The sequence below is a fragment of the Entelurus aequoreus genome, linkage group LG19, assembly GCF_033978785.1.
Source record: "Entelurus aequoreus isolate RoL-2023_Sb linkage group LG19, RoL_Eaeq_v1.1, whole genome shotgun sequence".
Classification (NCBI taxonomy): Eukaryota; Metazoa; Chordata; class Actinopteri; order Syngnathiformes; family Syngnathidae; genus Entelurus; species Entelurus aequoreus.
In genome coordinates, this window is record NC_084749.1 from 22,061,967 (window position 1) to 22,074,139 (window position 12,173).

The 12,173-nt window shown below is 38.9% G+C and overlaps 1 protein-coding gene across 2 annotated transcripts in view; it reads right to left on the minus strand.

The window, feature by feature from the left end:
* kdm4b (lysine (K)-specific demethylase 4B) overlaps positions 1-12,173 on the minus strand; it is a 52,558-nt gene that overhangs the window by 28,355 nt on the left and 12,030 nt on the right. For both annotated transcript variants that reach the window (XM_062028067.1, XM_062028068.1), the window contains exons 2-6: positions 10,746-11,162; positions 10,228-10,403; positions 6,904-7,018; positions 5,213-5,406; positions 834-883 (exon numbers count right to left, since the gene is read on the minus strand). In XM_062028067.1, the coding sequence (XP_061884051.1) occupies positions 834-883; positions 5,213-5,406; positions 6,904-7,018; positions 10,228-10,403; positions 10,746-11,132 (922 nt within the window). In that variant the 5' untranslated portion in view covers positions 11,133-11,162. The remainder of the gene's footprint in view (positions 1-833; positions 884-5,212; positions 5,407-6,903; positions 7,019-10,227; positions 10,404-10,745; positions 11,163-12,173) is intronic.

A 12,173-nucleotide genomic window follows, 5' to 3' on the forward strand; every position in this document is an offset into this window, starting at 1 on the left:
AATTGTTGAACAGGAAGGAAGACGCTCTATGAATGCTTTAATCACTCATTTTGACAGTGTCAGACAACAAAATATTGGTGCTTGGGGACTACAAACCACTTGAGACAGCAGGTTGCAGAGAGCTAGTGGATTCTCTGTTGCCTCAATTCAATACATTTCAGCAAAGCCAGACAGATAACTATGTGTTGTAAAATGGAGGAAACAAACTTCCTCATCTGAGGGAAAGAAAAGTAAATGGTGTGTAACAATGTGGCCTAAAACCATTGTTTACTGTGATAGCTACTCGCCAAACTAGGCGTAACGCCTTTTTAACAAGGTTATTAGCATGTTAGGCTTAAAAATGTTCTACTTTTTAAGCTCGGCCTTTCCCATACATTGATTTGTGGTGCTTCTACCACAAATATTGTAGAGTTGGCGCTACCTGTTCACACTTGCTCCTAAACATATTATAACAGTACTGTCTGTGAATAAATCTTGTCGCTACAACACTGTACATAGGTGGCAGTATATATTGTAACACAGCTTCTAAACACCTATTACGCACCTGCTCTGCAAGAGAATAAGAAGACCGAACAGAGTCGGTCGGCTTTATCACTTTTCCCAACTTTTGTCTCCCACGCTCTTCCACTCTCCTATAGCGTTACATTACAATTGCATGCAAATGCATCATAACCAATTATGCAAATTCAGTGAATATGTAACACACGCCACAACCCACCACCGCCACACTTAAGATTGCAGTCCTGTGGGAAGCACTGAAGCTTTTAGTATATTGTATGAGATTAAACTGTTTCACAGAGTGAAAAGTGAAAGTGACAAGAGCATCATCTCACCTTGTGCTAGTCTCTCCAGCCTCTTACCATGTTCTGGCGGGATAGCATACCTGCAGAAAAAAGGAGACAAAAATTAGTACTGGCTGGTCAAAGACAGAAAAAATAACTTATTGTTTTTAGGAGAACACTTGGCTAAGGTACATGTTTTGAGAGGGTAACAACATTAATTGTCAACTTTAGCCTCTCGTCTTCTGCCATGTTGCTTTCAGATATATGATTCAATTCAATTGGGATTTATTAGAAAAAACACAATTCATTTATGAAGTTATTGACTTACTTTGTTGCCTTTTTTGTAACAGTAAGTGTTGCAGAAATATTTGGTCCATTTTTCTTTCAACGCTTCACAAAATGCAATTTGAGAGAGAAAAACAAATCGGAGTAAAAGCATCCAAACATGATGGTTGTTTGGCATGAAGGGAGAAAGTGAAGTGTAAAATAAGACAAGAGAGAACAAAGATGAAAGTGAGCGCCAGCAACACTGACAGAAGAAGAATGGGGCTGTAGCATGAGGCATCGGGAGGGGAATCAAAATTATAAGGACGGGGGTGGAAAAAAAGCCTAAAAAGTTTATTTCAGTCAAGAGATTGAGACACGGCAGCACACTGCCATCTGTAGGCCAATGGTTACAGCATCAGAGAGGTTTCCTCATCTTCACTGGTTTATTACTCAATAATACATACGTTTTTGCCTTTGTAGCAATGTTTTAAAATTGTTGCGGTTCGTTTTGGACCCTATGTATAATACAATAACACAGTCAGTTAGACAATTAAAAAAACCAAAAGAGTTTTAAACGAATCCCAAACTGGTCCATCAAAGAGTGTTTGTTACCTGTACATGTATATATTTCTAATACTATAAACATATGAGGATCCTATGTAGTAGCAAAATGACACAGGATTTCCTTGGATTGCAGCATCACTTCATTTAAACAGGTACACAAAAACTTGCACTGTTAATAAATAGAAGGATAACAAAGACCACATCCCAAACATCTGAGACACTCGTGATTTAGGGCTATATAAGTAAACATTGATTGATTGATTGATTGATCCTACAGAATAATCATCCTTATGATCTCTACCCCACTGTTGCTATGGCAATAGAATGTTTGACCTTGGGCTTTAGAGCGCAGAGTTCGGGTCATGACAGAATTAAAAAAGGCACACTAAGGTGCTTTTCTCCATTAGAACATACATGCTAACAATTTGGTAATCTTCACCTTCAAATAATGCATTATTATCATCATTGTTATTAGCACTCACAGAGGAGAAAATGGTTTTATTTAGGAAACATGCTAGACTGCCCTGGCTGACAAACAGTAAATAAAATTACAGTGGATTTCAGCATTTTTATACTTCCGCATTTTTGACCCTGCAACTTTGCAGATGTTTGGCCAATAATATTTTTTGAGGGTCTCTCAGAAACTAGTCGACAAACAGGGTAAAATGTACAGGAATAGATTATTTTTACATGCACCATGTAAATAAAGACCTAATGTCAGTGCCAAATGGCGGCATTACAACATGCAGCAATGTGAACACAAGTTAATATAAGATCATAAATCATTACTGGAATTACAACCGGCAAGTATGTTTCAAAATTAGTAAGAATAAGACTGAAACTAACAACAATTTTGATAGTCGACCATTCATCAATAATCTTAACGATTAGTCAACTACTGGAATTATGAAGCATTAGGGCTGGGCGATATATCGAATGTACTCGATATATTGCGGGTTTGTCTCTGTGTGATATAAAAAATGACTATATCGTGAGTATTCGAGTATACGTTCTCACGCAGTTGCTTTCAGCTGCGGGCATTAAACTACAGGCTTTTTTCACTCTTTTTTTGTCTCTCTTTCTCACAGAGACATAAAACAAGCGCACCTTCTTACATTTGTCACATACTGTCGCGCGTGCAACGTCATACGCTCTCACGGAGCAGAGAGGCAGCAGACGCGCGTGCAACGTCATACGCTCTCACGGTGCAGAGAGGTAGCAGAGAGGAATGTACCGTAGGTAAAGTTAGCTGTGATAGCTAACTTCTGTGGCAAGTGTAAGCGGAGCGGTGCGAGTGGTAATACGAGAGAGAGAAGGTGCGAATCTGGTAACAAATGGAGGAAGAATACTTAATTCCAAAGCAAAACAGCACGGGGTCCATCGTCTGGCGGTGGTTTGGCTTCAAGCGGGAAGATGTTGAACAGACAACTGTAATATTTCAAGTATGCGGCAAAAGCGTTGCTACAAAAAGTAGCAGTACTACTACTTTGTAGCATTTTTTGAAAAGTCACCCGCTAGAGAGCAACCAGCACTGACCCAATTGAGCCTGGCGTCTTTCAATTCCAGATCAACACCTTATGAAAAAAATAGTCAACAACAGGAGATAACATCCGCAGTAAACTACCACATAGCGAAGGACATACACTATTTGATTTCCTATTATGCAGCTAATTTTTATTTGACAGTTATTGAAATATCTTGTGTGACATCATGCACAAAAGTGCACTTTATTTGTTTTAAACAATTATAGTGGCGTTCTGTACAAAAAGTGCACTTTAATTTAGTGTTGTTTTGATATGTCATCTTAGTGACATCATGCACAAAGGTGCACTAATAGCTTGTTTTAAAATGTCTCAGACAATCTTGCACTTTCTGTTTTGAAATTACATGAATGTTTGTGCCACTGCTTAATAACTGTTTAATAAATACAGTTTTGGTTAATTGACTTAGTTGTGATTTCCCTCTCTGCATGAAAGTTTAAAATTAGCATATGTTAATGCAGTATGAACAAGAATGTTTTAATGTAGACACATAGAATCATCATACTGGTGTGACTATATGCATCAAGTGTTAATTCAAGGCTAAGGCAAAATATCAAGATATATATCGTGTATCGTGACATGGCCTAAAAATATATTAAGATATTAATAAAAGGCCATATCGCCCAGCCCTATGAAGCATATACATATTTAGCGGCTCTAATTTAGCAATTTGCTATTAAATTCATTTTAAGATATTTTAGGCATATTCTAACTAACAAAGATGACTAATTAATTCAGAAATATTTATTTATACTGTAACGGTGCTGCTCATTAGGCTGTTACAAAAAATCTATTAAACTTTTGTCCATTTCAAAAAGGGACAGGCCCGGTGCTGACAAAACAAGTATAATTTTTATGAAAATAAAGCACAGTAAAAATAGCAGCAATAAAAATAAACAGCAAAGACCAAAGCTATCTAACTTCCTCAAATAGAAACAAGCAGTTTGTGATGATGTGTTTAAAGAGTTGCTCACAGGCTAGGTATACTATTGATTATTGGTATATTTAGCAATCTAATCAATTTGTTTTATTCTGAACATTTTAGCTATCTAATAGATTGTATATTTATTATTTTATGATATCAGCGCCATAGTGTTCATGTTCAATCCCCACCTTCTACCATCCTAGTCACGTCCGTTGTGTCCTTGGGCAAGACACTTCACCCTTGCTCCTGATGGGCGCTGGTTAGCGCCTTGCATGGCAGCTCCCGCCATCAGTGTGTGAATGTGTGTGTGAATGGGTGAATGTGGAAATACTGTCAAAGCGCTTTGAGTACCTTGAAGGTATAAAAGCGCTATACAAGTATAACAAGTATAACCCATGTGAGCGCATGTGTATAATTGACGTGTGTGTCCAACATCATGCCCCCGCTTTAAATGCTTCTGTATCGTGGATGTAATGCCATAAAAAACAAGGTCCGCTTTGCAAAATGTGAAAGGTATTGATGTTATTAACAAGATTAGGGTCAAATATTCCCACACTTTATATGTTTTAACCTGCGATCTTGTTACGAGTGGTCGCCCTGACTCGCTTCCATCCAAAAAAACACTAGTCATGAAGTCACCGTTGATTGTCGACAACAAATGTTATTGTCGATGAATTGTTGCACCAGTATTTAAAAAGTATTATGCCCAAGCACATTTTTAAATAAATTGTTGTATCTGGGAAGGTATAAAACTGTCACACTGCTGCCGCCAGGCCAAGATACTCTTGAAAATGATGAATCTCCAAATGAAAGTTAATGATGAAATGGATACATTTTGAATATTACCCTTTGATAACTTCAGTAAATATCGTAAACCCACTGACTTTTTTTACGCATTAACATTCTCAGGGCATTTTGAGTATCAGATTTTTTGGACCATTGGATACTAGTTTGATATTTGCTAGGGTAAATAATGAAGACAACAACAACCAATAACTCATCCTGAATTTAAACCTTTTCACTATCTATAGTTCAACATATAAGAAAGATGCTCAAGCATTTTTGTTTTTTTGTGCCCGTGTCACAGCCACAAAATAATTCTAATTAAAATTTAGAAAAAGAAAGAGACTAACCAAGACTTGGACTGCCCAAAATGCAGGTAGTTAATGCTGTAGAGATCCATGTCCTCAGTGTGCCAGGCAAAGGTGGTCTTCCACATCCCAAAGTACAGGTAGGGAGTGTTGACACCCTCTATGACGATTCCACACTCCTGCTCCACCATATCGAGTAGTGTGTTCAGGTGGCCAATGTTCCACTCTGTAATTTCCTGCAAAAGGAGTAGCACATTTGTGTCATAGTTTCATATAAAAGATTGAACACGTTTTCATTGTCTTCAAAGCCTGTTAATAGTTCCACCACCAGATGGTGCTACAGCCTTCACTTGATGGCACAATGTAAATTACAGTACATTTATAGAACAATTTCCATTAAAGGCTTTGTCTTATTATTAAAAAAAAGTATTTCAATTTCCTTAGTGGAAACATTGTATTCTGCAATTAGTGTCTTGATATTACACAATTGCATCTTCATTCACCAGAAAATACCAGCTATTACAAGTTCACTATTGAGTTGTTGATTGGATGACAGAGGGTTTGTGAGGCATATTCTTGGATGGTCACATATCTGTACATGCAACACAACAGTACACTTGACTGCTGTGAGGGTACCGGTATAAAAACCCATACTCATACTCAGACCTCATATTATTGCAACATGCCTTGTTTTCTTCTTGTCAGCGTTAAAGACTTATCAGCGTCGAAGGCATTAATTTCATGCTCTACAATGCACATATTTTGAGTGTACAACCCATACAAGGGAGCATAACACAGTGGCACCTCAATTTAAAAGTGCTCCAACTTAAAACTATCCCTTGGCTAATTGTTATGCTTTAGGTTATGACCAAATATTTTAGTCACGAGAATCTCCACCAGTAGCTGACATAGTAAATGCCACAGTGAACTGCGTATATTTAGAAATGTCGATGCTTTTCCAACCATAAGAAGGAAAAACGTGAGTGTGAAGGACAGTGCTGAGAACAAGTGGTTGATATTCATTGAAATAAAGACATCATCAAAAACATGACAGAGCGTGTCCCCAACTTGGCAATGCAATTCGAGCGTAGCATTGCTAGTGTGTATCAAGCCAGTCAATAATGTTAAAATCATATGTAATGGGTAGACATGTATCCATGAAAATATGGAAAAGCCGCTGATAGCATAATCGGCGGAGAAGCAGCTGGAAAGAGATATCGTAGAAGTATACTTCCTGTACATTATAATTACAGCTACTCTACTTGTTTGTAATACATTCAATTTTACTGTTTTATACAATATTTCTAATCTAAAAGTTGTTTTTTAAAGGCATGTTACATGTTAAAATTGCGGTGTTTGGGTGGTGCAAGCACCAATCAACTTGATTTCAATTAATTCAATAGGAGATGTTGAGTTGAGATACAAGAGTTTTGAGTTAAGAGCTCCATCAGAGAACCAATTACCGTAAGCTCGTAAATTGAGGTACTATTGTACGTATTAAGTTACATTATTGCCTGGGACAAATTTAAAAAAAAGTGTTTGTTTGATATTTTGTTTATTTAATCATGTTCTTACTTAATTACCCAACGTAAACTAAGATTAACATTGCAATGAATACGCCAAACGTTTGGGTTTTTGTACATGTGTGTATATGCAGGTCTGGAAATTCTATTCCCCTTAGTGAGTCTTCACATTGTGTGTGTGACAGGACCACACACACACCCAACACTTACTTCATCATAGATAGAGCCACTAACATCTGCGCCGTAAATGGGTGAAACAAAAGTCAGGTTCTTCCAGTACTTCCTCTCTAGATCGTCAAAGTCTTTGTGGCGAGGTGTGCAGTACCTGAAACCAAGCAAGGCAGGATGAATGAGTAAACAGGTAACCCTAAAGCTAATAATGCCAAGCATAACTTAGTGTAAAATGTATGTATTTCAAGTTTTCATTTTAAGTGCGAGTAGCACTGAAATTGCATTGGATAGAATGCAACTCAAACAGGTTCAATAGGGTTCATATACAATATAATTAGAACAATTACAGGTGCAACGTACACAATTTAATTTAGGAGCAAACAACATACTTACCAACAACAAGAAATAAAAGTAACAAAATATACATAATTCAGTACTGCTTAATAAAATATTCTCCTGCAAGAAACATACATATGTATGCATACCGTACATCATCTGTGATTGTCTATGAATGTTCTCATTCATCCAGGTCATTGTAATCTCATGGCATTCAATCGATCGCAACTGGACTGTTTGGTTTGTCTTGGAAGATGTATCGCCTGTCATTCGAGTAGGCTTCATCAGTTTGTGCTCATAGACTTATATTGGTCAGATCTAGTCTAGCGGCAGGTGCCAAAACCCCAAATATTTATACTCCAAAACCAGGAGGGCGTGCCTGGGCAAGGATGGTTTCGCCCTATCATAGTGTGAAAAACAACTGTTTTGATGCAAACAAGCAATCCTACTGTTAAAGCAAACGACAGACGAAGTGTAATTTCCCCTCGTTAGTAGTGAGGTATTGTGTGGCAGAACGATCGCTGTAGACTACTACCAGTCCAAAATAGTCAGAATCCCCCTCGCAAGCATTCCATTCAGTTGTAAACAAATGGCACAAATGGCACTTCGGTGACCAGAATGTTTCCAACTCCTGTTATTTGTTGGAGGCTAAATTGCAGCGTGTTTTTGGAATGGTTGAAAGGACAGTGTTATATGTGGGGAATTCATAATAATTACACTGGATAGCATACACCAGATTGTTTTTGTGAGTGGGGGGGGTCTATAGGATGCACTAGTCTCTGTCTCAGGGTGTTGCATGATTTGAAGTGCACTGGGATGTTGTGTTGGTTAAAAATTGGTTGGTTAAAAATTATTCTGAGTTCCTCAAATAGACCTGAAAATATTATTGTGACTCACTCGATGGACATTAATCTGTTTGGTGGTTTGATGGGGGTTTTTTTGCGTTCGCACTCCATTTCTGTCCGCATAGCTTGGCTACAAATTCCCCATTTACACATTCAAATCCCAATGGTCCTGACTATCAGCTTTCATCTGCTCCAACATTTAAGCCTCTTTTTGTGCTCACTAAACTTCTATAACTAGTAGTTCATCCTCAGTATGTTCAGGTTAAAAAAGATAAGGTTCTGAATCCTCATTGTCCAAAACTAGTCATCTATTACGAAGTCTGCCATGGCTAGAACACACATGCGTATTTTGCCAGAAGTAGGAAGTGCATTGCTATGGACACTAAAATAAATGCACCCATGAAAAAAGTTCCGAAAATGCTTAAATGGTAAGGATTTTGAACGATTGGCACAATTTATTAAAAAAAAGTGCAGTTCCCCTTGAAGAGGAACAGCAGTTGCATGCGGTACAATATTTTTTCTGTCAAAATTGAAATCCATTTAACAAGACAGGTGAAGTACTTTTCTGACGCACATTTACATGCTTTTGCAGGCCACATAAAACCCAAACTTGAGTTTGACACGTGGTTTAGAAAAAAACATGAGTGTCCAAACCCAACAGTGAGGTCTTCAGACGTCCAAGCCTGATGGGGTGCTAGGGCCCAGTAAATCTTTTTTTTTTTTTTTTAATAAATATAATATAATAATAACATTTATATATCTACCGTAGAAATAAACAAAATACATCATAAATATTTTTTTTGACAATTACACGAGAATATTCAGTAACATGTAGTCGTGAGTTCAATCCCGGCCTCGGGATCTTTCTGTGTGGAGTTTGCATGTTCTCCCCGTGACTGCGTGGGTTCCCTCCGGGTACTCCGGCTTCCTCCCACCTCCAAAGACATGCACCTGGGGATAGGTTGATTGGCAACACTAAATTGGCCCTAGTGTGTGAATGTGAGTGTGAATGTTGTCTGTCTATCTGTGTTGGCCCTGCGATGAGGTGGCAACTTGTCCAGGGTGTACCCCGCCTTCCGCCCGATTGTAGCTGAGATAGGCTCCAGCGCCCCCCGCGACCCCGAAGGGAATAAGCGGTAGAAAATGGATGGATGGATGGATGTTGAAAATGTTTCTAATAGAAATACAATTATTTAAAAAATAATAATATATGAGGTGACCACCAAGTCCAACCATTTGCAACTATCAACAATAAAAATTATCCATTATTTTGCAGAAAAATAAGCATACCTGTTTTTTCAGGAAGGATACGCAAATTTTCTGACAAATGACTGTGTCTCCTCAGTGGAGACAGTTTTTAAACGGAGAGGTGGTGTGCAGTCTCTAAACAAGTCCTTCTCAAATAGTGGGGTGTCAGGCCACCGTGGGAGGGGAGGCGCAGTACAATGCCGTAGGGGGGCACGTGTGGCGTCGGGGAACTTTTTTTTTGCCATACTAGAATATAACGAAGCGTATATAGCCCTTGACTTTACTGTGACTACGGTGGGATACGAGGAAAAACTGGTGTGTTGTTTCCTTTATAAGGAAACAATGTTATGCAGAGGTATACTGTACTTTTAACAATTTTATAGATACATTATGCCATTTGTAGTCGTGGTGGAGAGTGGGTGTTTTTGGTCACAAAATAGTTTCTTCTTTCTAAGGGGACATAACAGAAAATAATTGAGAAGCACTGCTCTAAACAAATCAGACACGGTGTCGTCATGTAATGTATGAGAAGCACTAATTTCATGTTTACAGTTAATACCTGGTTTATAGCGCTTCATTCTTTCAAAGTTATCACTTTCTGCTAATGTGCCAATGTTTCCAGTATTATTTACTCTTTGATTAATTATCCACTTTGCAATTTACAAGTTGCTCTTCCTTTCCCGTGAATTACTCTACAGCGTTTGTGCCACAATCTGTGCCGTGCATGGTTACGTCATGCACGCTCACAGGCATCGATAAGTGAATCGTTAACAACAATGATTACATCATGCATGCCCAAAGGCATGGATAAGGGAATAGTTAACAACAATGATTCTGAGGAAGCGAAACACTGGGAGAACCGGTTTTTGGAGTCCCATCCCTAGTACTAGATGCGATTTAAACACAGCAACAAATATTCTTGTTGTTAACTTACTTTTTGCTGTTGGCCAGCTTGCGGTACTCGCTCACAGTCATAGACTTCTTCTGGATGTTGTACTGGGTAAAAAGGCCTGACTGACCAGTCACCACTTGCATGATGGGAGCCGGGATCACCATTTCCTCAATGCTGTCGTAGCATTTTCGTGGTTTCCAACCCTCTGGCGGAATCACCTAGATAGGGACACAAGTATTTAGTATCTTACAATCATATATTATCATTAAAACTGTTTCAAAAAGAAGTAGATGACCACAGAAGTATATAAACAGCAATGGTGTTCCATTAATACAATTCAAATAAAGGTTTTAATAAAATAGAAAGGAAGGAGGTAAGCCCAACATTTTCAGCAGATTAAAAAACAGTAATGATGATTAGCTGTCGTATTAAAATGATTGTCTTTAGTTTTCATCGAATTCAAGTGAACCAGTCCTACAGGAAATGGCACACATCTCATTTGTACCAATGGGAAAACCTTGAGCAACATAAGTATGCTCATATGCATGGGTTATCTTTACCTTGGCCAAACCAGCACGATGAGCTCCTTGACTCTCCATGTAGACAACGTACTTGGCGAAATCTTTAAATTCCTCCATGGTAGGACGAAAGGTCATGATCTTGCAGTTGGGGTTCTTAGTGCAAGACATCGGTGTTGGGGGTGGAAGATCAACCTGGGGTAGCTCGAAACCGGGAGGCAGGCCAGGAACATGGCCGGGCATGCCATTGGCCACATCTAGGTCTGCAAGCTGAAGCTGTGTGGCAGGACTTGGATCCAAGGACATTTCTGTGTCAGGTTGATCAGCCAACACAGGCACCTGGCTAGGAATTAGATCCTGGGATACAGGTGGTGAGGCTAGGACAGGCCGGGAAGGCGGCATCATGTCCATTAGTATGTCCGTCGCCATTGCGAAGACCTCTAAGTGGCGCAGGTAAACCTGGGGAGGACAAAGAGGACGTTCAATTTTTCATTTGCAACTTGCCAAGATATCCTTGCTCTAAGATCAGAGGTGAGCAAATCTACTTGACATGTGTGTCACTGTCGGATATTCTTGTCCAGAACAAATATTTATTGCGTTCACGCTTGAGTTCTTTCCACAGGACTTAAATCTATCTGTGGCAGTAAGAACTATTGTTGAAAGCACTAAATGTTAAATCAACCATAAATAAATTACCAATTCAGTAAAATGTTTTCAGAAGCGGGGCAGAACTCTTGTATTTGTTACAAAAACCTGTTACAAAGACTTGAGGATGGTAGCATTGTGTGTGCAGTCTTCCCTTGCCACACAGCGCTTCAAATATTGCAGTTTCCCCACGCCACAGATTTTTTTTTTTAGTTTTGTAAAACATGTTCAAAATTTTTGCCCCAAATTATACATTTTCAAGCATAAAAATGGCTAAATTAACTAAAAATATCAGTACTACTGTACTATTAGCCACTAGATAATACCAAACCAGAGTGTGCTGTTTAGTATTGTGGCCTCTGATTGGCTCAGCCCCAAGCAGCATTACTATAATGGATTAAAAAGAGTTAAAAAGGTAACTAAAGTGTGTTATTTAATGTCTCGCAGGACTGTCATAATGTTAAATGATAAATGATAAATGGGTTATACTTGTATAGCGCTTTTGTACCTTCAAGGTACTCAAAGCGCTTTGACAGTATTTCCACATTCACCCATTCACACACACATTCACACACTGATGGAGGGAGCTGCCATGCAAGGCGCTACCAGCACCCATCAGGAGCAAGGGTGAAGTGTCTTGCCCAAGGACACAATGGACGTGACTAGGATGGTAGAAGGTGGGGATCGAACCCCAGTAACCAGCAACCCTCCGATTGCTGGCACGGCCACTCTACCAACTTCGCCACGCCGCCCCAGGACTGTCATAATGTTGTAAATTATATCTGAAGGTTCTGGCTATGAAAATTATTCATTTTAGAATGAATA